At 38.1% G+C, this 26,943-nt stretch overlaps 2 protein-coding genes across 2 annotated transcripts in view; both read right to left on the bottom strand.

Annotated features, from left to right (window-relative positions):
* Positions 1-217: 217 nt before the first annotated feature.
* On the bottom strand, positions 218-4,657 carry RB195_016055 (uncharacterized protein; the record flags this gene model as incomplete). Its single annotated transcript, XM_064207038.1, has 5 exons — positions 218-246; positions 539-686; positions 1,330-1,424; positions 1,494-1,637; positions 4,624-4,657. 5 exons carry the CDS (start codon positions 4,655-4,657, stop codon positions 218-220), a joined length of 450 nt encoding a protein of 149 aa, XP_064062919.1.
* A 10,725-nt stretch (positions 4,658-15,382) lies between these two features.
* RB195_016054 (uncharacterized protein) overlaps positions 15,383-26,943 on the bottom strand; it is a gene marked incomplete at both ends in the record, with an annotated part of 28,172 nt that continues 16,611 nt past the window's right edge. The window contains 3 exons of the mRNA XM_064207037.1: positions 15,383-15,532; positions 23,572-23,728; positions 25,424-25,503. Of these exons, the coding sequence (XP_064062918.1) occupies positions 15,383-15,532; positions 23,572-23,728; positions 25,424-25,503 (387 nt within the window). The remainder of the gene's footprint in view (positions 15,533-23,571; positions 23,729-25,423; positions 25,504-26,943) is intronic.

Here is a 26,943-nt window from a genome sequence, read left to right as displayed (position 1 = left end):
ATCCATCTAGATACACATATTATTTATAATTCGAGCACAGAACCCTCGCATACGAAACATGGGGTGTACAACGAGCGAAACACAATGGAGGAAGTGGTGATACACAATGGTACACACGACGTGTATATGGACAATACACGAGGTACACACAAAAAAAAATTTGGATGGGTACACAGATCAGTTGGGAACTGAGAAAACTCGGAGCAGATTCAGTTGTTTACTTGGTCGTCATCATCGTAACGAACTCTGAAAGAAATCGAGCGTAAAAAAAACGGACTTCTTATGTATTACCAATTACACTATCTAACAAACGAGAAAACTAGAAATTTAATTTAATAAACACAATCGCGATAACCTGTTCGCGTTGTCATGAAGAAATTCTCCTACTCTGGTATAAACAAAAACATTACTTCTGGACCATAGGAGAAAACATGTCATTCAATTAAAAAAACAGCTTCTCGTTAACCTCATTTGTTGCGAAATACATGCAATGCGGTAGAAAACAACTCATGAAAAGAAAAGATATCATTAAGCCTACCTTCATAGTTCACTTGTCCATCTCCGTCGATGTCAGCCTCACGGATCATTTCATCAACTTCTTCATCAGTGAGCTTTTCACCGAGGTTGGTCATCACATGGCGCAGTTCAGCTGCCGAGATGAAACCGTTGCCGTCTTTGTCGAACACCTGACGTAGTGTCGATGTACGACAACAAGTTATAATGTAAAACAACATGAACAGACCCCATCAGCCCATTCATCATTATTTTACCTAGTAAACTGCAAATATTGGTGAACAGGTGATTTTTCCCATATGATGCTTATTATCCACTACTTTAAAAAAAATAAAAGGAAGATGGGCGATAAAAGCTACATCCTACATCTGCAAGCTAATACGAGAATTTCTACAACACCTGGAAAGAAAAACACCATCTCAGCAGCCAGGAAATCAACCTCAACGGAAAACTTATTAACGTACTTATCCAAGAAGTAATTTATTTATAGGTAGACAAGAATTATCAGGGTTTATTTATGAAGAAAAGACCTAAACGCCAGCAACCAAAGATCTTTGTAATTCTGCAATGCTTTTAACTGAGCGAGCAGTGGGAACAAGAAACCTATTCTCATTAAGATAAGCTATTCGTTCGACTAATTCAATCAGTCGACGAGAAAATTAAAACGCCGCTGCTGAAACTACTGGAGCAACATCCTGTTAAACGTAACATAACAACTAAGCACGTCTAATTTCCTTTTTTCTTACCCTAACTTCTGAATAACAGAAAAAAAGAAACAAGTTTCATGTTAATTTAGAGAGCGGAACAAAAACTAACCCGGAATGCTTCGCGGATTTCTTCTTCGCTATCCGTGTCCTTCATTTTCCTCGCCATCATTGTGAGGAATTCAGGGAAATCAATAGTTCCATTTCCTGAAATGAACTCCAGCATTGCAACACATTTCGCAAACAACTGACAGATAAACAAAAAAAACAACATACCGTCTGCGTCGACCTCATTGATCATATCTTGCAGCTCGGCTTCTGTTGGGTTCTGACCAAGCGATCGCATAACGGTACCCAATTCTTTAGTGGTAATGGTACCGTCACCATCCTTGTCAAACAAAGAAAAGGCTTCCTTGAACTCTGAAATACATTTATTTCAGAACATATTACCAAAATCCATGCTACAAAGCACATCAATAACATCAATACCACGTTGACAACTAGTTTTACATTAATGTTGCGTAAGATCTATGGAACATTCCATTTCATTTTAGTTTTTCATGCGTGAAAATCGCGGCGCATTTTCATCCCAGTAGCTCATCAGACAGCAAATGAGTGGTGTATAAGTAATGTCATTTTTCCCTATCCTCTTCTCTACTATTTCATTCTACATTAATATTGCAACAACTCTAATCTAACCTAACTTCTCGCTTCATTTACGCATTCGATTCCAACATAAGTTCTCTGATAGTCTCGAGTATTTTTTGTTAGTATTTTAAATCCTACAATGAAAGCAACAACTAGACACCGCTGAACGATTGCTTACTGCAAAGACTGTCACTCTTAGAATCACAACTCTATGATGAAAAAGATTTAATTCACAAAAATCAAAACATCTAATAGATAATTATTATTGCTTTCCAGAGCGAATCAATCTACACCACAGAATCGTTCAATACGACTTTGCCTAACGAAAAATTCATGTGGATGCATAAGTTTCAAACAAATATGCTTGATCATAAAAACTTGCACAAAATCATGTAAATCCTTTTTGATGGAAAATGTCGAGTCCATTAGTGGTTATTCGATCGACATCTACGAAATGTCAAAAAGATTCCAATATTTTTCTACCAAACTCTATGACCATTTCTATGGGGCTACGCTGATCCCATGCTCCTCAAAATCACCACTATCATCAATAAGTTCTATGAAATCTTTTAGACAATGTGCACATGTTAAATCCCCACTGTGACGCTAATCAATCGAAATACACCGTATGAGTGGACCACTTTGCGAGCGAAGTCGAGGAACTCCGTTGTTACACTTTTGATTCCGCCAGCACAATCGATTCAAGCTGCAAGTGGATTTACCCCATGTTATAAAGGATAGAAAATGCAAACGACATTTCCTATGAACAATATGGTACGAACAAAAAAAGAAAGCTGGCTGCAGCAATTTAGAGACGTCGAAAACGTTTTAATTTAAGCCGAAATACGGCACGAGAATTTACGCACAAAGTTGAACGTTTTCTAATCGTTTTTTTTTCTTCTTGATTATATGTGATTTTTCAGTGATTCCACACGTGTGAAATAGTTTTTATCACTGCGTATCATTGACGAATCAAGGGAGTGTCCCGTCGTATGTCTAACAAAGACTCTCAACAATGGAACGCAGCAGGGAGAACAGGCGAACAATGGGTTAGTGATACTGTAGCTCTCACTTTTTCACACTTTATGTTTCATATTCGTATGTATTTCGGCTATTCGAGTCCCTACACAAAATGATGGATGTGCCATCCCTTGACCTAAGAACTCAACTTTTCATGATTCAACACTGTAACCCTGCAGTAATCGATACTGTGCCCACTCGATGAGATAAACATTGCAATTCTGTTACTTTGCACTAATAACTAAAAATTCTTTTTCCAGTTTTTACTCATGTTATTTGATACAATATTAAGACGGAAATGACCTCTGCTGCACAATCGAGTCGTAGCGAGCTGATGTCTACTGCAATCGCGCAAGCGGTTACGATCGGGACCCTCGCTATCTCCAAATGGACAGCAAAGATTAACAACGGTCCCACCACGATAATACGCAAGCAAACCCTTACTCAATTGCACCAGTTTTCAGGACATTTCCACCCCATTGTAACAAGTCAACTTTTTTCACATTTCGCACAGAAAAAAAAAACGCGCGATAGGACGAAAAGTATTGATTTGTGGGGTAAACAGAAAGAAATATGTCGAGTGATGCTAGGGAAGCCATACTATAACTTGATATAAGCATAATAATTTGTAGATTTTCAGGATGTTTTCACCCCCAATTGTACTAAGTCAACTATTCCCACATTTTTAACGAAAAAAAAATCACGCGATAGCACGGAAAGCATTGATTTGTAGAGTAAACAGAAGGAATTATGCCGAGTGATGATAGGAATGCCGTATCGTAACCAGATAAGCATCTATGCTTGTAAATTCCACGTCATAGCAGTTGCAGTACAGCAACCGATAAGGAGTACCTCCACGAGAAAACACAGTAATCAGTGTTTATCATTAAGGCTAGTTTTTAGGAAGCAAAATTTACGTTTTAGTAGATTTAAACACTGAGAAGCTTGAAAGCCGGCAAAAAAAAAAAGAAATGAAAAATAACTTAAGAGTTCTTTATAGATAGCATTACGATTACTATTTCACAGCAAGTAAAATTACACAGACATTACGCGTACATTAATAACCTTGTTATGAGCAAGTTCTCATTAAGAATATTGCTGTTACAGAAATTCCATATTAATATTCGCAGAATAATAGGTCTGTTGTAGCTACCCACGTCTAAGATATTTCCAAGACAAATTATGGTAAAATTTGGCGAACATTATTCCCCACTCATTCTAGAATAATACCGTAGTGATTAAGAAATGATCTCAGCGATGACGCTTATACAACCTATTTTCAAAGGAACAGAAAAGCTCAGCAGCAAAAAAAAAGTGGTGTAGGGATGCTAAGGACAGCTATACGTTGTTCTTTGAGACATTTCATACTCAATAATTTGAAACTTATACATATAATCCCTTCTTCAACAAGATATTCACCACCTATACATTTTCGGTCATACAATTCTCCCATAATACTCATCATTTCCAATAATACACATGATAATCACATAACTACTTCCCTTTCAGCAGTCTTCTTCGTAGTTAAACATAATTTTGACGGAACCTACTCCCATTCAACGACTCTTTAGTATTAGTGAAAAAGTAGACGAGAAAAGGGGAGATTCGTGTCCTTCCTCGATTAATGGGTATTGATAGCGCCACTCATTAATGAGTCGGGGACAAGACAAATTTCTCATTTTCGAAAACACATTAAGAAAACGTTTCATTTAATATGCATGAAATAAAAATTCCATACCAGCAATCTGTTCCTCAGTCAGTTGATCGGCCATTGTGTTGAAAAGCAGAGATCAAGATGGAGAAATAGACCTGTGCAAAAAAGACGAGAAGTCCTTGTTCGACTGCTGAAAAAAGCAAAATTTAGTCTACATTGGGGAATAATTAGAAGCAATATTCACGTTTGTAGGCATCAAACATCATATAAGGACTACGAGTACGACTACGACGATTAAAAGTGATCGCGAACGTATTTGAACTGACAACGGATTAAGATACAATAGGGGACTTTAGAAAGGATAAAGAACTTAATGCCTTTAAAAACGCTAGTAGACAGTGAACGCTTCATAGAATGCACGAAACCAATTCGACAAGAAATTTGAATAGAAAAACAGTAACAATACGGGTTTGACAACATCAATTGCCACTTCACTGAAGAATCATCGAAGATGAACGTATAACAAAAACATAAAGTGACATCTTCAGGTCACGAAATGCACTTGTTACACTGCGAACATAAACATTTACGAAAAGAAAGAACTGAAACAGAAGAAGGAACGAACCGATCACGATATAATCGCACAAGAAATAGATCGGAACAGAGTGTTTCGTTATCGTTCGAATCGATACCCAAGAGAAAACACCAACCGACCGTGCGGCCGAACACACACACGTGGTAAAACCAGTATATCGAGTTAAGCCATTTCGGAAACATTCGCTCCCTCCTACTCATTCCCTCAAATAATCGCCCACGATTATATGACGTTGCCAAACAAATATTTTGAACAAAGCTAAGCGTTTAATGCAACTTTCCCGCTTTTTCATGATCTATCCAGATCTGCAAATTAACGATGATTTTTGCCCAGTTTAGACACAGAAGACAGGATAGCAACTCTTATAAGGAGTAGGGAGGTATTAGGGAACTATGTTCAACAATGCTTCTAATTGTATGACAAAATAGTCGAAGTAAATACTATGAACACTACAGGTATATCACTTCGAGATGATGACTGACAGTAACCTTTCTGATCCTTCATCACGAAAAACGGTATTCCCATGAACAGTACAGCGGGTATCTGTACCCAATGTTCCCATGATCATTTTCCTCCCATGTTTTTTCCAGGACCGCCGCGGGCTTACATACGTTTGTAGCAGTCCTAATCCAGCAATGGCCTCTGTTTTCTCTTTTTGGGCACTCCTGCGTCCCACACACATATCCCAGTAAATGTATCGATGTGCTGAACTGCAGTTGCAAAAGAAGAACACTCGCTTAGGTCCCACTAGACATCTTTGACGTGATCACAAGTGTCCTGCTCTTCTATGAATATCGAACAATTGTCCAGAGAATCGTATACGCCCGCAATGGCTTCTGTGAAATATTCCCAGACTCTTACGTTGTGCAAGTGTACAACGTACGCAGTGCGTAGAGGGACGTAACAAATGTCACCCTAATCCGAATGAGGTTTTCGATTAGGCTGTCAGCCATTACTGTTCCTAAACACAGCCGTGATTCCATGCCTCCCATCCAGAAATATTTATCCGAGATCCTTTGTACTAGAGCATACGTAATCGTCAACATTTCAGATCTCTTCCAGATTTACTATTAAATAACTTGTTGATATAGAACGCTGCACCAGAAAAGGAGGTAGTCTTAAATCCCGCAGTAGGTGCTGGCTTTTACCGCCTAAAAGCACACCTCTTTCTGTTAAAAACACGGTAGATCCTTAGGTCTCGCTTTGTCCCTGAAGAATTTCCACATATTATAGGAAGGCTATTTTAAGATGAGTAGTTAATCTTCTTTTAACGTCCTGCGCCCGACCAATTAAAGTAAGGCCTCATCAGACTCAACGAGATACAGCCTCACATGGATGATGATAAGTAGTACCACGCAATCGGATCACTATAGCGAGAATCCGCACCATTGAATCGTGAACCCATTAACCGCCAATTCTATGAGGGAAAACATAACTGACACAGCAGTAATTGCAAGATCAGCGGGGGAAACCGTTGACATTAAACTGCTCTGGCTGCTCTACTTTCGTTGGCGATTCCAAGAGATATTGTCTGTGCGTATCAATACCCATCAGGAATAAAATTGCGGTCACTACTGTTCGCCGCTATCATTAGCTAGCGCAAAGTATTGCGGTAACCTTTCGCACGCCTACAAGAAGGGATAGAGTGAATTTGTTATTCTCTTTTGCTACTTCTTTCACATCTCATTCTTGGATGTAGATGTGAAAGAAGTAGCCCATGCCACCAATTTTATAAGGTACCAATTTTTAAAAATTATTATACTTTGCATGGAAATTTACGCGTTATTCAAGATTATTTCGGTGTAACTCGAACCACGCTCAAAACACCCACCTGATGAAGGGAAAAGCCAGCAATTCTATCTTTCTAGCTGTCTGAGCAATTCTATCTTTCTTTCTGGGATTTTTCTGAGAAAAATCCCAGAAAGAAAGAAAATGTAGTGGATTAATTTGGCATGTTCTTCATCAGAGGTCCTACCTGAATTACCGAGCGGTTGCAAGTGGCACCATCCGTTGTTATTGAAGATACTTTCTGGATGCTCCAAGAAAACACCTATTATTTCCACATATCCCCTTACGCTTGACCAGAGCTCATGCTTGTTCACGAGGAACTTCTTGTGGGATTCTGGATTCGAGAAATGCAGACTCCTTAACTCGTAGTCTTTCCTCAGTTTTTAGCACACAGCCATGAATGCAGTTTGGTTCGGACATTAAGAGAGAAAGCACTTTATTTTCAACAATTTATGAGAGAATTGAGGAAAATTTATGAATTTGAGATGCTGCAGACCGTCCAAAACCAAAAGTCCAGTTGCCTTTTCGAACATAGGCTTAAACAATTAACGATAATGGAGAATAGTGCATCGTGCATTTCGCATTAATCTCAACAAAGAACGTTCAAACGTTCAGGTGAGTGCGAAATGGATTAACCAATCATGAGCACGTGGTTTGGTGCTCATGACTCCTAAAGCTGCAACTACTGTAAAATGTTAATACAAAATATACTGTGATGAACATGAATCATTCTCAAAAAAAGAATTTCTTTTAACAGGTAGTTTCTAGATAGAGTTTCCAATTTCTAGATAAGTCGACCAACAGTGGAGTTGGAAATCAATGTATTCTTGTGCAGCAAACGAAAAAAAAAAACAGGTAACGGAACTAATGTACACCTCTGCTCAATGTTCATTACATCTCCCCTACCAGTCTTCCATGCAGAACTTAGAAATAGTTTGGAAATTCAGAAATGTTCATGTCCCTTCGAATGATCTTTGAACCACCTACGTTATCGTGATTGAAATAGCTCATGTGTAGGACTCTAAAGCGAAAACAAGAGATTACTAGAGATCGAATACGAACTGAATTTCACCATACACACACAAATCGGCTTGTTTATTAGCACATACGCCGCGTACCATGTTTGTTTATGCCACGTAGTGTAGAGGATAATATAATAGAGGATAATATACGAAAAATTTCTATCCGCCTCTCATATGCAGATAGAAAATAGCCGCCAACCGTCAAATACACTGTTTACACTTCAAAAGTTCCACTTTCGACTATTCGCGCCAGTTTGGTTCGTAATTCTTTTTAATGTTTTTTTTTAGTACAATAGAACTTTCCTTGAGACCTGAAACGAAAAGATGGTTGGATTACTGTAAACATCTTCAACGAATGCAGCAAAACATTGTTGTTTCTGTAAATGGACCGTCGAATCATTTCGAATTATCGCATTCTCAGTTTACTCAGACACATCCAAATTTTGTGTAAACAAATGTTTTCAGCAATAAAACATACTGTACATTTCTATTTGGTTGTCTGTCTTGCTCCGATTAGGATTATTATTCGTATTATTACTAGGATTATTCCAACAAAAAAAAGTTTGCTGCAGCTTGGCAACGACCAAATTGAGAAAATAATATTTTCGTTTACCTCGGAAAAATTGCATTGCATGGAACTCAACACGGAAAAACTTCATGTGTTTACCTTAGTTTCGCGCATTTAAATTTCATTCTAGTATCAATATTACAGCAGTTATCAAACGTTAGGGATTTCATGACGTTTATTGGACCTTTTTTTGTGAAACATGCATGGAGAAGTGAATAGAATATTTGGACGCCCACGTAGGAGCTCTTTTTAATTATGAATGTATCCCGTCATGTTTTAGATCATATTTAGAATTGCTGACAACGCTGAATGATAGGATTCGTCCAACTCGGAATTATATTCATCGCTTGATCTCATTAATGAGAAGAAAGAGGTTCTAGCTGTTAAAGTAGTAGGTACAGTAGCATATAACCGAATATGAAGTAGAGAAACAAATCTGAAAGCAATCGTTTATAGGCGGTTAGACTGGCTGCGGAACTCAGCCACTGATTAAAGGCATCACTCCACGAATCTGAGGTGATACAGATTTCAGGTGGAGTATTCGTATACGGGATTGGAGACTATGGAGAGGGGGGTGATTCCGCCCATTTCTTCCTAATTGCCGTAAAAAACGGCCCGGAAGATACGGTTTCGGGCGTTTTGGAGCACTATTTTCTACAGGGAGTTCGACTGGAGCGCGCCAGCCTTGTGCGGCGTCCCGTATACGAATACTCCACCTGAAATCTGCACCACTTCAGATTCGTGGGGTGATGCCTTTAAGGGGTCTCGTCACATTTCGCCCTCCACCATCGCCCAATTCATTTCGCTCGTGTTGTACTCAAAAACGAGTTGAATTTCCAGAACAAATTTCAAAACAATTTTCAAACAATGAAAACTGGTGAAATGACTAATGCATCGATCGATCGGTGTCGATGTCGTACCGTGTGTTTTCGTTGAACCCTTCCCAAACACGAGCGAATTGTTGGGCGAGGACGGGCTGTTTTCGCATTTCGACCGTGCACAACTGGAAATGACCCCGGACATTGGGCTCTGCTGTCTATTTAGCCATCATTAACCTTCAAGATAAGCAATTTCCCAATCGCTGTACAACACGTGACTTCGGTAACAACATTTGCACAAGCACGTCTGCTTCTGAACGCAACTCATGATTTAGGGCTACTTACATCCCTCATAAAAAGGATGCACTCTTCCTGAACAATTTGCAAACCGAACTTTTGCGTTCCATGCATAACTCTCTTAACGTTGAAATAACACTAAAACCAAAAACAATAAGATTGTAAGAAAAAGGACCAATTGCAGAAATTGTGAAGAATTTGTATAAGTTGAAATAAAAGATGATAAATATGGTTTCATAAAATCTAACCAGAATGAACTGCGTAAACATTACTGCTTGATTACATACAAAAGAAATAGAAACTATCTTTTGCACGTGATAACGGCTAATTAAAATTAAAAAAAGAGAGATTGGCGACAACTCACCAACAGCCGATATAAAACCAATGCCTAAGGCAATAAGGCAGCCATTGTGGCGAGGTAGGCCTATATATTGGTTACGAGGCGCAGGCAATTAATCTGGAACATTGCAAAGCGCAATGCGCGGCGCAATCCCGCAGTTTCGATAAGCTTCAATTTCGAGCGTATCAGAAATCGATCGGCGACGTCCCGTACGGAATACGGGGGGGGGGGGGGCTCGGACGGAGATAACCGGGAACTACTTCGTAGGTAGTTGCTATGCATTTGTGATAAATCATATTCCTAGTTAACTATTCATTGCTTCTTTACCAGTTATTAATCACATTCAAACGATGCTCTCGTATTGGGTGTATCGATAGCGGTGTGACGATAGCTACGACCAAACATCTCCACTATGTATGCCGACTGAATATGACCACAACCGCCGTGTAAACAACATTTCGCGCGTGCGCGCGCTTTCATCGTATGCCTTCAACATTCAGGAACGTCATGAACATCTGTGAAAATGATCAAACTTGTATGAGAATTGAAGTATAAACTGTTGTAACTGCTGAACTGAAGCTGTTATTTGATGCTTAAGCGTAAAGGGCAAGGCGTTAGCCTGGTACGGTCGCGACGCGGTTCCGCAATCTTCACAAACCTGCTTCGAATGAACCTTATCTCGCAAAAATCCGTTCGCTAAGAACAAAAGAAACCGATGTATTGGATACTCATTCGTTCGCCGTAGCATCCAGTGAAACCTAATATTTTCCAACCCGTATTCAATTACAAATGCAATCGGAATATGTCAGGAAAGCGAATTCGTGTAAGGTCAAGTACGGATGTCAGGTCAAAAAGGATCTTTCTCAGATTTCGGAAATAAGGACTAAATATGAAACCGTAGAAAACCGCATTTTAGAGCAAAAAAAAACTGCACTAACGACAAACGAAACGGCGATAGCGGTGTCTCTGTTCAGAATGAACAAAGAGAGGGAGAAGGCAAATAATTCGTAGCGATGGCGGGGACACGAGGAAATCATCGTCGAAATATGCATGAATCACGAGAATTCAAAAAGAAAAAGTACGAGACTGTAACTGTAGATTCGAAAGGATGGGCGGGAATTTCTAACCATTACTCCTAACGGAACAGAAAGAGAACCGAACAGTGGGTAGTGGAGAATTTGGAAGCGCTCGCAAATTGCGCGAATCTACATCGAACAGACGACAGATGTGAACAATAAACGCACTAAAGCGCTATGCAATCAAACAGGCACTGTTTACAATTAGGTCCTAAGGTAAATACGATCCAAGAGCCGGTCAGGGGACGCGCACAACACGGAAAACACTAGCGAGCGCACCAGCCCCAACTCTCTCGCGCTGCGGCCGAAAAAAGCGCAGGCGACGACGGCTGATGGGCGGGGCCGGCCGCGCAATATCCGCGCATTGCGCCGCTGGTCAGCCGTCGCACCACCGCTGCTGCCGCCGCCGCCGCTGTCGTCGTCGTCGTCGTTACGTCGCGTGGGGTTCTCGCCACGATACGTGTACGTATCATTTCAGGTACGATGAGTACGGTAGGTTAAGGCATGCTTGGTGATGTATACAGTAAGAAGGTACTGGTACAGAATAGATCAATGAAACAAAAGGGCTTATAAATGATCGGCGGGTTTGTGGCGGGCTGACGAAAGTTCAAATCGGCTCAAATTTTATGGTGTTTTACATGGACTCCGGAGAATATCATATAAAAATTAACTGTAGGAAGTCGTAGAAGGACCATGAACTGTTCCCATGGATCACTGAAGATGATCTGTTAGATCTCTTAGCATGAATTCTTAGTATTTCCTTCTCAACGAAAACAGAAAGTTATGACTGAGCCACTGGGATACGCATTCATGTCCAAAAGGTGTGTGTGTGTGCGTCTCAAAAGACATAATGCCGATTTTATAGCCGTATTTTCAGTCGAAGTGAACGCCGCGCATTGCGCCGCCGTTGCGCTGACGCACAGAAATGTGCGCTCGTGCGCCGTTGTTGTTTGGTATTCAAATTTTCGTCGTCGCCAGCCATTGAATCATGTGCTTGACGCCGCGGCGACGGCGGCGGTCGTTTCTCAATGCGATCAGCTTAACTTATAGTGTATAGAGCTGCTCTCGGAGTTCACCGTTGTCTATTTGCAATTGTTCGCGACGCGACGTAGCGAGCGGCTTTGCGCTCACCTCACATGACGGGGATTTCCAGTGCCGGCAACGTCGCTGACGTCGCGGCGTCGAGCGCCTTCGCTCACATGATAAGCGGCGTGATAAGAATGAGTTGGCGAGGTGTCATGGAAAAAGTATAAATGGATGTTGTCACGCTTGTTGTAAACCGCGATTCACCATTCAATCGGCATTCTTATGAAACATTAACATCTATAACAAATAATACCGTCAAATGACTTCTGTCATTTGAAGCTGAGTCACCGTATAAATAGTGTGCAATTGCGGAATTTTGGCTATGACACGGCATACAGGTCCCCGAAGAGGAAGTCATGCAGAAAAGATTATACTGTAAATATTTCTGCTTCCTTTCAAGAGTAAGTTAATGATAAAATAATATAATTAATAGTAATATAGAATGACTTAATAGTTTAATAATGAATTTTTTTCCTCTTCACTGACAACGCTGCACACAAATATCTAGGCGGGATCACACAACATCTAATGTGATATCAATTCACTCTGGGTCAATAGAATGGCTATGGCGCATTTTTACTTCCACCCAAACACCTAGAACCACTTCCATCAGCAACTTGTTTCAGAAAATTGTCCCAGATAGCCTTTCTTTTCCCGGCTCTCCCATCTTTATCACAGAACTTGCAACGAGCCTGTGCTGCTGCACAAATAAGGTACAGAAAGCGGGAAGCCTCCCTGGTTATTTTGAACCTCAAGTAATCCAATTAGAACCTTAAGGGGTGTAAACAAATTTTAGCCTATGTCCCAGTTTTTTTCCGCCTAATATCACCCGATTATGACCGACTATCTACGAATTCTGTGGCCAGCGTCATCGGACCGCGTCGCAACCGCTCGCAGTGGCCGTAATGCGGCTATGAATGGCACAAAAGTTGTGATGAGGACTGGATATATGTTTCTTTTTATTTATTCGGCTGTGTGGTTGTATATTTTCGCTTCAATTTCCACAAAATGTATTTCAATACAAGAAGAAATAATTACTTTCGCCTTGCCATTACTTTGCCCAATTTTTCGTGAACTTTGGTTTGTTTATGTCAAAAATTTCATTTAATTTACGTGTTGTATGGAAAACACATTCCTTACCAGAAAAATAAAATTTCGAGAATATTCTACATTCATTTACATAATTAGTTCTACGATGAATTAATAGAGTTTCAGCTAACTCTGTCAAAAACTGTTCGTTTTCGCCAAACCTCATTTTTCAGTTCGTAGTGAACAGTTCGACCATTCGACTAGTCGAATACTCGATTTCTTGCGGCTTAGAATGGTGCGGTGACTAATTGGTGTGAATTTATAAAAAAATTGAGTTTGGTGTGTGTGAAAGGGAAATTTCTTGGAATGAGTGAGGAATATTTCGTTCAATCTTACTGTATCGTTGCTTTGTAGTACCGTACCCAATTGCATATTGTGTGCTATGTTTCTGTTCCTACCACGTTTTGGCGCGATGTGCATCATTTTCCAGTTTTCGCTCGTTGTTCGACCGCTATAATCCGATTTCCATTTTATGGCCTTCCAGTCCACTTACGTGAATGCGAAAAGCTGATTTAGAAAGACTTAAAAGTCTAAAAGTCAGATTTTTTCAATTTTCTACTGATGAAACTGAAGTTACGATAGATTTTCTAGGGATTTTCCTCCTAAAGTCGTAATGGGAGGACGTAAGAATGAAAATTGTACGTTCTACACTGAAAATCTTACCGAATTATGTAATAATAATAGTTCTCTGTTTTTTTCCTTGAACGTATCCGAATTCCTGAATTTTGAGAGCGACACAAATTACATGGTGGAGTTTTGAATGGTGCGATTCCCCTCACGAATTCTTAAGTTGAACAAAAAATTATTCTTTTGAATGAAGTTATCCCTTGTATGTAGATGAATTTGTCTAGGTATTTTTTCCTCCCGGAAAAGTCTTCGATTTCTTCAAAGAAAAACACCGAAAGGGAAAAATTACTGTAACATCTGAGAATCCATCTAATATCTCTTTAAATATCGATTCAATCGCCTGATCGTATGTGTAACGTATGTGCAGCGAATTCAAATTGCGCGCAATTGGACAAGAGCCAAATTTAAAGGTTGCTAATCAATAATATATTGGTGTCCTTTTCCACAATCTTCGGTTCATTGGCTATATTTTCCGGAAGCAACAAAATTTGTTCGGTTTTCAATTTCATTTTTTCTTTCAAATATTTTCCAAATTGTCATCGTACTAAAAATCATAAGTAAGAATTTAACTACTACATTATTATGTTTACACCAAAAACAATACTACATAACTATCGCCGAAATAATTTATTGTATTGTTTGTTATGCATACGCAAGTTTATTTATTGTTTGTTTAGCTGTCATCAACGCCAATTCTATGACACCACGGGGAATTGTTGCTTTTTTCCTGCTCATCATACCCTTCTTTCGCCTTTTTTTCGTGGAAAAATTACACCATAGTTAATTTTTCCCCGCTTTTCGAACGGGGAAGTTAATTTTTCCTTTTTGTATTGATGAAACAGGAACTACTAGCACTAAATTTATTCTTAAATATCATACATAGCTGGCGTGTAAAGCCAGATTTCTTTGAGGATTCTCGAGCTTACGTAGGTCTTCCATGGATTAGTGGATATAATGTGTCGGTGCCGGCGGTGGTGATTGCCTACAAAGCAGCAGCATCTGTTCCAGATAGCTGAGGTTTTTTTTTTCTGCGGTAATTAAAGAAGGGCGTGTTAGTGCATAGCTTAACTAGCCGGTCTTTATTGAATAAAAGTGCTAGCAAGGCTTCGGATTAACGTCTTCCGCATTTTTCTCATTCTCATCCGCATTTGCAGAATTTGAACAGACAGAAAAAAAATGGAAAGAAAAATGCATCAGGAGAATGAGAACGGAAATCAATATTAGATCCGAAAGAAAATATTGTGTCAAGCGTTACTGTGTTATTTCACGGTATTTCCTGCAAAACTGTTCACTTCCAAAAGTAGAACAAATTAAATTTCATCGGAGAAAATTGACCGACATTCAGTTCTCTCTGTGGTATTCTTCATTTTTTTTTCTTTTCTTTCGAAGGCAATTTACAATTAAGCTAGCTTTTTTGCTGAGTAATCCTTGCATCGATTTAATTCTTTTGCTAAAATTCACTTTTACAGGAATTCCTCGTTCCTATCCAGCATTTTTGTGAGGGCACAATTTGCAAAAATGTAATTAAATGCAGTTCTTATGGCCGTAGCATGCCGGATCCATCAGCTGCCGCATTACGACCATCGCGGTCAGCTGCGACGCGGTCGCGCGATCCTCTGATCATATCGGACCAAAGGGATGCATGCAAATGCAAATGCAATCCGAGCCAGAACTCGTATCCATAACCCTAGACTGTTGACCTAAGGGGGATAAATACGATAGAAATGAAACTACCGGCTACATCGTTTCTTCGGATCACGCTATGTATAAAATATGATTTTGTTGACATCCTAACGGAAACTCGGAGCAATGATATTTCGCCACGGGACCTATTTGTTTGTTGGGGAAACATTTCCATTGATAAAACGGATAGATATGTACTTTCACGAGATGATGCAGCGAACTGCGGGGAATTTTATTTTCCGATCCAATCCATGCTCCTTTATTTGAAAGAATAAGTTTATCCAGCTGGATAAATGATGATGGATTCGAGCAAAGATTGTTCAACGAAATGATAAGTTTTTGAACCAGAGAGAAATTTTCTCATGGATTTCTCACGGATGAGCAGCTGTGTATGCCGAAAAAAGTGGACCAAACAGTTGATAACATACTTCCAAGCAGAAATTATCCAGGGAATTGAAGCAGACGTTTCATCACGTGTGAAGAACCAAAGACCAGAGAATTTTCTATGCGTATTTCAGTCAGCACCATTAATTAGTTCGGGAATGAGCGACCATTAGTCACATCGTCAACTCCCTTGACTAGTACCTTCTTAAGCCTCGCGTAATTATGCATAATTATTCCGGATCGCTACATCGAGACACACAGAGAATCGTTGCCATGCATGCAACTGTGGACGATATTAATCTGAAAGAAAAGCGATGCAATAGGTAAGATTTTACGCGTGCAGACGATGTTCCTCTTAGAATTTGGTTCGGTGCTTTATACGAGAAATACACTTTTTTGTAATGTGAATACCTTAAAATGGTGGATTAATGGCAACATGTCACGAAATTGATGATGTTGGAATCTTTACCGGAAGAAACCAATGGAAAAGATAGGGTTAGGGGTGTAAATTACAAATGGAAAAGTGTTCGCGCCCAATTCCCCCTACTCGTCGGGAGAAACAGCGTGAGAAACGGCTTAGCTGTACGAATTTTTCTACGGGGCACCTTGCAACGCGGTACCCTTGCAAACGGATGAACGTCAAGGTTAGGTTTCCCCACCGGCATATTCAAGTAAGTTCAAGTAAAACTAGTGGATAGGCTGCTGAGGGAACCGGTGCGTACACAAGTATGACGTCATAACGTGCCTCGTAGGGAAATTCGTACAAGAAAACCGTTTCCCACGCCATGTTTCTAGGACGTTTATGAGGATTTGAACATGAACACGCTCATACCTGCATTTATATCCCTAATCCTATATTTTCCTGTGGAAATCTCAACCGTTGTCATTTCCGTTAGGTACTGTTTTTAAGTCCAAGCACATTAATCAAAATATTTAGCAATATATGGAAAAATAACTAGAGTCATAGTAAAATCCCAAAACTCGGATTATTTTAAAATCGGAAAAAGAAAATTTCTCTCATTAGCAAACTATGCAGGATTAGCAAATTTTACACTAATTCAGCTCGTGAATGCACTTTCACAAAGACAAATGCTACAGGGATAAAAACTGGTCCTGGTTAGCGATCATGAATGGCCCCAGGGTTCGCAAGACAATGCCAGGCGTTCCTGACGTCCTGCACTTTTCCTGTTAGGCTAACTTCTTCGCTCACTAACGTCGTTAGCTTCTGTTGAATCCCTCCGGATTCTCCTCGTGAGCACTGACTCAGTGTTTCATCGCGGGTGGATTTGATTTTCTTTTGCATGCAACAATCTGCAGAATGCACGGATTTTTTGCGATTGTAATTATTTTAAACGATTGATGCGCTCGCTTTAAAGTGTCCATATTTCTTCCTCGAAGAGAAAAAAAAACATTGCGATCAACTTTGCATGTTTACTTTAGCGTTTTACTTTGAAGCCTGGCTAAATGCTACTTTTTCTCCGCGTCGAGAAACGAACGGCATTGACTGAAGTGGATTTTTCTTTTCGCAAACAACGTCTATCAGGCGCTTTTGAAATATTAACTCTTGGAAATGCGGAACCCGTAAATTTATTGCGGCATGCATAAATGTATTTCCTTTTTCTAAGCTATTTGTTGTGGTTCTTTTCCTGAAATATTTCATCTTATGCGACATACATACACTCTCGAAGGGAATCTTCATCGTGTCACTAGAAAACGAAAATTTAAAAAAAAATTGAAAAATAATTCTCGACACGTTTATTGTATATAGAATAGGGACGAATATCAACAAAATTCTATATGATATCGAAAACATCGTTTTAGAAAATAGTCTGCACTTCCTTCTTGTATTTTAAACAAGATGAAAAGTTAATTCTATTTTTAAAAGGAGCAGTGAGTTTTTCGTTAAAAAAATAATTTTCAAACGAACAAAAATAGAATTTTTGAAAAGAATGAAAGGTAAAGGAAAATTTTTCAAAATAAAACGAGAAATTTGTGAGCGAAAGCAATCGATTTGAAGAGGATAATTAACGTAATATTTGATTACATGTATTACTTTTGAAGCAACTATGCAAATACATATTAAGATACTGTTTTGCAGACTTACATAAATAGATAAGGGAATTTCTCAGAAAAAAAAATAGTGTCAGCTATTTCACATTCGTACATACTTGTGAAATTTCTGGAAGAAATTGCTTAAAAATAAAGAAGAAGAGTGAAGAGAGGAAAAAATCTGCTGCACTGCATATTCAGCAATATCGAGAACATATAACAAACGAGCAAAGAAGAGGAGGCGAGTGAAATTTTCACTCAGAGTTTCACTCAGAGTTTTCGCTCTCACTAACTCATTTGTTTATTTATTTAGAATTATATCAAGATATTATATACATAGAATTATATGAATTATATTAATTTACGTTTCTTCAGAATTTGTTTATCCACTTGGGATTTTTTTTTCCAAAATTTGTTTTTATTTCCTATTGTGTTTTCTCAAAGATATAGTATTATTATTTTTATTTTCATTCAACCCCGGAAAAAATGTCTAATTTAATCTCCTAATTTGCATATTTAGCAATTTCTGACTAACTTCGAATAAAATTACATCTATAAAAAGGACTATTCATCTAACATAATACCCATAAATGGGAATAATCGTCTAATAAAATGAGAAACTCTAAAAAAGTGGTCCATTTAATCCCACGCGCTCGCTTCACAAGCAATTAATGTCACTAGTTTTGATACCCGTTAAAAATTATGAATTAATGTAGGGATTGGATGATTGCAATTATTTTCTAAGAAATTATTTGTAAAATCGCTATTATATTCGAAAAAAAAAACAATTTTGTAACGTGTAACATGTTCATGTTTTTTGAAGCCGCGACACTTCCTGCTTCTCATCGCAGCTCCTTTGCAGCCGGAAAATGTCTATTCCACGCAATTTCGATAATTTTTCCTGGAAATTGTAGCGTAATCATGATGCAGGAGAAAAAATTCACGGTCCACATCGCTTGTTATTGGAGTAATCGACGAGGTAAGGGATATGGTGGTGAAATATGACGTTGTTGTTTTTGTCGGTGAAATGGAGATCGAACTGGTGGAGTAGTTATCTATATCGCCGAGCAAGGAGGAGTTTTTCCGGAGGTTCTCGTATTTTTTTGGCTTCGAAATTTTCCAAAAAAAAACCTTGTTCTGTCAACTTTAACATCTAACAACCTGCTTTCGACCACTTTTGCTTTTAGAATAATTAAGACAGTTCATATTTTTAAATCTCTCTCTATAAGCGGGGCAAGGGAAAACCTATTGGGATTTTTAGAGCTTCTCTTCTTAAAGACCTCTCTTTTTTTCAGGGAATAGACTCTCTTTAAATGCACTTACATAAAAGCTTCCCAGGATTATCGGTCTAAACATCAACATCATTTAGATATGGGAACGAAATGGTTGTTTACCCCAAGTGTCGGCAATGGGGACGTCTCTCATGGGACGTCGATCATGCCGGCATCCTTCGCTCGCCCTCCATAATTTGTCAAATCGCAACTGGGCAACTAGAAAATGTAGGCTTTTAGGCGCTCCCAACTAACAACACCTGTCTGGGGTCTCGAACGAATCGAAACGGGTCATCGATGGTGGTTTTGACTTCATGACCCAGATCCATGAGAAAAGATCTGTCGAATAATCCGGATTGTTTCGATGATAGCGTTTGTGTTGGATGGGCGAAGCGATGGGAGAATCGTGGAATTTCTCAGAAAAGGGTCTGTCTAAACGTAAATGCTAATTGATTGAAAGCTTCGGAAATCCTTCTGGTCCTCATGACGTTCTTTTAATGATAACGCGTAAAAAATAGGGATTTGTCGAATTTCTTGCGGTTATAAGAAAAATGTTGAAATAAAGAAGCTAAGAAATTTTTGATTAAATCCGTAAACTGAACAATTAACCCTCTATCGTTTTTTGTCTCTTTCCATTATAAACAAAGACGCAACTGCTTCTCTAAGCACATGTGACTGGAAGAAACACAAACTTAGAACTTTTTGGGAGTTCTGGATTTTTTTTCTGAACGCAAGCTATTTGAGAATGAACTTTTTCGAAGGGGAAATAAATGCACTTTTGGCTTTGGCTCGAAACCGCATTTTTTATTTTGACAATAAAAAATATTGGATTAGCTTTTGCGGATGCGAATATTTAAACTTTTGAATTTTTATTATGGACTGAAAATCGGAATTCAGCCGCCCATACGGAACTTTTATCCATCGCTGGCGAGTTGAGTGATAATAAAAAGACAAAAAACGAAAATAATCGGATTTAGCATCTGCTTTTGACGATTTTTGCTTCTAGAATAATTTCGAACAGTTCATATTTTTGAGCCTCTTCCCATGTCGGGCATATTCAAAAAGAATAAGACTGCTGACTTCTTAGAGCAACATTTATGAACACTACTTTAGCCGTATTCGACGAAACTTGTCTCATTTTCCAGGATGACATCACACTTATTCAGCTAAAAGGATCCTAATTCCCTTTAATCAAGAGATTCACGATTATTATTAGCTCAAATAAGTGACCGATAAATTTTATGGTCTTTGATATCTTGGAATCTGTGATCGAAAACTTCCTTGTTTTGAACTTCCGAGGTGAAAAAATCAAAGAATTCGCAATCCAGAATCTATTCACTAATAATAACGCTTTCAGCGGTTGTTGTTCGCTTAGTCAGGAATTTTTTTTCGGATGGTGTGAGACACCGAATGTGACTCATTAACAACAACATCTGGAATTTACTTTGGTCATCCGGGCGACTATGTAGTGACGTCAGCATGATTTTAACATCCGGGCTCGTCCCACGCACGAGAACATCGAAGTAGGAATTTTCTAGTATCTGCATGTGATTCGAATGCCACGCTAGAGAAGTTGAAGGAGTCTTCTCCGAGTATAAACACACTTTTTTCTACTATACTTTAAGAAATGCGACTTGAATAAATTTTGTATTTGTACATTAAATATATTCGTATATATATATATATGTTTATTATGTATTTAAAAAGGTCAGAAAATAACATTTCCACAAATTCGTTTTGCATCATACAATAATCCTTTTTTTACTGATTTAAGCTATTGTTGAAAATAATAAAAAGTAAAGAGTAGAAATAAAAATAGGAAAAGGAAAAAAACTTGCATTTCTTTTGGATCAACCTAATAAATTGTAGCCGGAATTCGAGTAATTTCGGGAAGATTTTGAGGGGGCGAATGCTAAAAAAATAGGCTGAGAAAGGGAGGAGGAGAAAAATGATGGATCTAACTACTCGGTTGTTGTGTTTGCTTATTTGTGTTTTTTGTTTGTTGTTTACGGAACTTGGCGGAATTCTCTTGCCGCCACATGCATTTCTAATTTTCTTCTCACAATCATTTTAGATTTATGACATCGCTTTGTGAACAATGTTTTCTTTTGTGTGAGAACTGTGGATTTATCATATTTTTTTCTAAATTCAGGAAGAATTCGGGAACATTTGGGAATTTTTTGTGTGTGCGGATGAAACGGAACATTCGCGAACATCGCGAATGAGATTTCTCGTCCTCGTCCGCACAGCCTCGACGAGTTCAGAGCTCACCGGCGGGTTTCGGCCTGCTATGCCACCGTCATTTAATAGCGCTCCTATGGACACGATTACTCTTTTCCGGCCGCCCGGAAAAAAATCTCCCGAATCTCGGACTGCCAAATTGAAAAATTGGGAAGAATTTCTTTATTACGAGAGCAAGCATCGGTGATGAATTTTTTTTTTCGCGTAGATTCGATTCTCGTTTGAACGCATTAACGCAAATCTAATAGCAAACGTAAAAAATTCACTGATGAAAATTGAAATTCTATAAATTTTATGACAACTGTGATATTAATGAAGATACATATGTTAGTGTTTCAATATTAATATTTTATATATACTTTGTATACTTTATATTACCTTTTATATCAATTATTGTTAATATTAAGATTTTTGCTTTAATATTAACAAATTTTTAAGAAATTATATAAGAAATATATCTAGATTTTAGCGATAATTCGAGATATTAATAAATATAGATATTAATAACTTCAGAAATTCGCTGGTAGTAGTTCCAAATCACCAAATTTCATGACAAATATAATACGAAAAAATTGTGCCGAATTAAAAAAAAATGGAAAAAAGCCTTTTTGAAAACGCATACCTTATTCCATTTCTTTCGATTCTAGACGTATGAGGAAATGAAAAAAATAGGAGGAAGATGATATTAAATGCAAAGAAGAAGACAATGGGAGATAAAAAAAATCTTTTCGGAGAAAATGGAGCATTTTTCAAAGAAGAAGAGGACAAGAGAAAAAAGAAGGGTAAAGGAAATTTATGGGAAATCCTAAAGATTTCCGTTTTTTTAAGCGAGCGGCAAGGAAATGGGAGATAAAATTCTTAAAATGAGATTTTTTAATGAAGAAAAAGAAGAAGAGAGAGAAAAAAGAAGATTAATAGGAAATCCCTACCATATACGTATTTTCGTGATTTTTTTTTTCTCAAAATGAGTTGTTGACGTCAGGAAGAATTAGAGAATAGAGTCGTTGCCATTTAGTTATTGGGAATTCGTTGGTGTTTATAGTCACGGATACAATGTTTTTTGATCGTTTGAATAAATTATAGTTCTCTTCGCTGAATCGCCGCTAATCTTTGGACAATTCCATTGTTTTTTTCCTGGGTGTTTTTTTTTGGAGTTATGCTGTCTCGAAATCCGGTTCTATTTAATTTCACGGGGATCGCCAAAGCTCAACTAAAGAGTTTTGAAGGATTCGATAACAGAACAAACGAAAAAAAGTGGTTGGAAAACACTGTTCCCGTTATTATCGTGAAAATTTCGAACGAATCCGAACATTGACGCTTTGTTTTCTTGTTATGGAAGTGAATGCGGCTGTGTTGTGGCTGTTATTGACACCGAATGAGTTCAGCTAAAGAAGGCTGATGTCTGATCATTTCGGTCATAGACGCATCCTTAGAAATGCACAACACATCCATCGGTCGTTGAAATGTTGAGGAAAATATGACAGAACTGTCAGAAATGTATGTAGGGACTCTAGGAAACTTCCCAAAAAAATCACTAATATCATCAATCAATAATAAATATTAGGTTCAGTCAAAAATAACTTTTGCCCAGGTAACTATTGTTGTTGTTCACACATAGAATAAGTTATTCAAATAGGAGATTTTTTTAATCGCTATTCAAGCAGAGGATGGATGGATCTATGGACAGTAGTCTAGTTTTCTGTACATTACGTTTAATTTTTTAAAATCACTTAAAAAAAGAGAAAAATTATTTTCACCATGTGATGCGTTGAGAATTTAAACGAGGTAGTAGAGGCTGTGGCCTCGGCTCAAAAAAATCCATTTTGTACGGTGAATGGGTGATGACCGATCAGATCATTAAAAATTCCGTTCTGGAGATGTGACCTTGAAAGACGAACAAAGGAGGTGAGGGTCCCATTTTAGACCTGTGGTGATATTTTGAAGTCAATATTGGGACAAAATCCAAGCGAAACAACGAAAAAGGAGAAAAAAAAACAGCTGCGATGCTCATTACGTCACAATTATAATAAATCATCATAACAATCAATGTATAAAAAATAAAACGGAAGTAATTTCCGGCTGAACTCAATAATAATACCGCATCAACAAGTACGTATATTTTCTTCTCGTTTTTTTCTTCTTTGGATGTCTCCGCAAACGTATGACAAGTGAATTTTTGCCGTACGACCCTATCGACTAGGTGAAGGTCTGGGAAAGGTCCAGAAACTAGTAGGTTATTCGCTTCAACACCTTTTCTAAAAATAGAAGAAAAAAACTCCCCGTCTGGACAAATGCAAAAGGTGGAGATATGCAGATATGAATGATTGTTTTAATTTAGAAAAAAAGTCAGTACAAAAGGTAGCTACTAGAATGGACCAATAGCGCAAAGGGGGCGGAGAACGACGCAGCGTCGGACACAGTTACTCAACTCGCTCGCTATTGGAAGGAATTTGTAGCGGTGATACGGCTGAAGCAAGATTTACTAACGCAAAAAAAGTCTTTGAAAAAAAAACCCTAGCAATCTGCTTAATTATTTTCACTGTCGCTTCTTTTTTTTCGCTTGCCATGTGACCATTTTAGTGAATGGATGGCACTATGCTGTGATGGGAATTTCCACTTTCTTGGATTAAAATTAGTCATTATCCTAAATGAGCCTCTTTTTCCCTTGAAATCCTATATCCTATATCCTTGAGTTCGCACTTTCTTACAGAAAAACCGCTATTTTTCATGACAGCTACGTTCATGACAATACAATGGCGAAGTGATGGGGATTTTGAGTTTGAAAAAAAAATTGAACTATAGATTTTTTAAAGGGCTAACTGAGGTTCAATCATTACTTGCTTGTTTTTCCCCTAATCTCTGGAGAAACGATGATTAACCGAGAGGCATATGTGAGCAACGTTAGTGTTGATTGTCATGAACAAACATTTAGGGATGCTTGATGAAGTAAAAGTAGCTGGAATGTGGCTTCCAGGAAGCAATTTGTCAAAATTGCTGTTTTATTTCGATTATTTATTGATTTGTTCCCCGTACGTGATTACGGGGACAAATCAATAAATAATCCGATACCTGTTTATGATTAGAGAAACAAAGCTTAGAAACTGTATGGTGATTTGAAACAGAAGGAATACTGTAAACACGAAGGGACGCCACTAACTTGCTTTCAATCTTAATTTCAATCGAAATTAACTTAACTTAAAACTTTTAATCTCTTTTATAGAAACTTTTAATCTTAACTTACGATCTCTTTCGGACGGATTAATCTTCCGGATTTGTCGGAGATGAAAAAAAAACTAAATTCTGCAGGTAGATTTGAAATCGGCTGCTCATTTACTTTCAAACGGTATTTTCGGTAAAATTTAATTTTGCCCATTTCCAAGGATTCCGACGAGGATCGATTAGTCCGTCGGTAATCGATTTTGGGGCAAAAAGTAGTACCGGCAGTACAATGGGTTCTGAATCAAATCTACGTCTCCGATTCTTGAAAACAGTATTCCGGAAAATTTTCAACGTTTGTTTCTTCCCACTATTACATATGTACATAGATAAGGAACGTTTTGAGAAGATCAGCAAAAAAAAACACTCCCTCCAAATCCTACAGATTCCTGAATCTGAGAATTCAATCTACCTAACGAGGGCTCTACAGGATAGCCAAAACGACCAATATGGGATGTTCGCAAAACATTTCCTTTAATTCCACCTTTTTCAGGATGCAACAGCTCAAGTAATCTTAGAGTTTGACTTCTTTCGTTGCACTTGGAAAAAAAATTTGGGAAAAACCACGAAGGAAAAACAGGACGAGCAAAATCCTCTTCTTTTTTCCGCCAGTGCCACTCATAAATTCCTATTTTATGTGTTATGCGTCTATTTATTCCCTCGTGGGTGATGGAGGGGAACAACATTTTTGGCCGTAAACATGCATACATACCTAAATGTTGATAACGGCTCACCTTCCACAACCTTCAGACATGCAAGTAATCCAACCAATAGCGCACACTCTCTGGCCACGCCCCTGCCGTACTGTGATTGGCTGAAATAAATTAGTGGAAAAAAAACAAATTGAAGAAACTTCGGAAGGAGACATTCAGAAAGGATCTGCTTATTTTCCCCAATTTAACAGTGGCACAGAGTTTTACGACAGAATTTTACTCTATAAAGTAAACTCCCAGTATTTCGGCAGTAGACGAAGAAAGGGGAAGATTACTTCTGCGACCAATTTCAGGGATTTTTCTGCTCCACACGGATTTATCTATGTACTAAAATCCCAAAAGAATACTGTTCGTCGAGCTCAGATTTAATGAACGAACCTCAAAATGAATGAGTTTAAATGGGATTTCTAGGAACAAATAGTGCAAAAGCGGTGTTATTCGGAATTTCCTTCTGTGATGGGTCCCACTCCGACCTCATTTCGATAAAGTACGATCAATCTTCAATGGGAATAGATTTGAGGATCGCTGGAATTCCAAAAAAAAAAAATATGGCACATGGAATTATTATGTGCTGCCTGCAGTTTCTAAGGATTCTTTGTCATCGGATTGTCACTCATTCATGAGTCGACTACTGTCACAACCACGAATGCTGCTGAATCGGTAAATGTTTCCTGTTATGGCTATCATCGACGGGAAGCATAGTTTCATTCGAACGCATTCAACCGTGAAGGAATTTTTGCATGAATTATGCAAAAACCGACACAATAAGCAGTAACGAACGCGTCGCAGTGGCCGGCCGGGCGTTTTGCTTGCGCCGTTGCGTCGATAAGTGCACCGGTGACCGTATTTTTGGTGTTATCATGGTGGTTTTGTTACACGATCGACAGAATTTCGCCCGGAGGGATTTAAATGGAATGCGATGAAAATGGAATGGAGCTTTGCTCGAGTTCCAGTTAGGACCTATATGAAGCCTGTTCAACTTGTTCCACAAAACAAACATAGGTATAAAAAATATAAATATAAAGAATAAAATATAAATAAAATAAATGCAAATAGATATATAAATATAAACATAAATATAGGTGAAAACTAAGGGGAAAAAGACTAAAAATACAACTACAAAACCCAAAAATACAGTACACAGGAAGAAGTGAACCTAATTATGGCAGAAACTTCTTGAACGTGTATTTATATTAATATTAATTACATGGTTTACTAATCGATCCCATATTAATTACATTAATGAAATTAATTAAATGAATTTATTAATAAAATTGATGCGGTTCCTTTTCGTCCCTCATTAATTACTTTAATGAAGTTAATGAAACGAATTTATTAATAAAATTAATGCAATTTCTTTTCGTCCTTAAACAATCTAGATTAATTATTAAAGTGACAATAATTCAGTTTATAAGTTTTTTGCTCTACATAATAATATTTTTAATATTACATTATTACATGATATTTTTTCCAAAATACAACCCTGTAATTATTACATTTTAGTACGTACTGTAGTTTCCTTACGATCACACTCCCTAGGA

The sequence above is a fragment of the Necator americanus genome, chromosome V, assembly GCF_031761385.1.
Source record: "Necator americanus strain Aroian chromosome V, whole genome shotgun sequence".
NCBI lineage: Eukaryota > Metazoa > Nematoda > Chromadorea > Rhabditida > Ancylostomatidae > Necator > Necator americanus.
The sequence above is the reverse complement of the archived record's forward strand: the minus strand, read 5'-3'. Positions and strand labels throughout refer to the sequence as shown.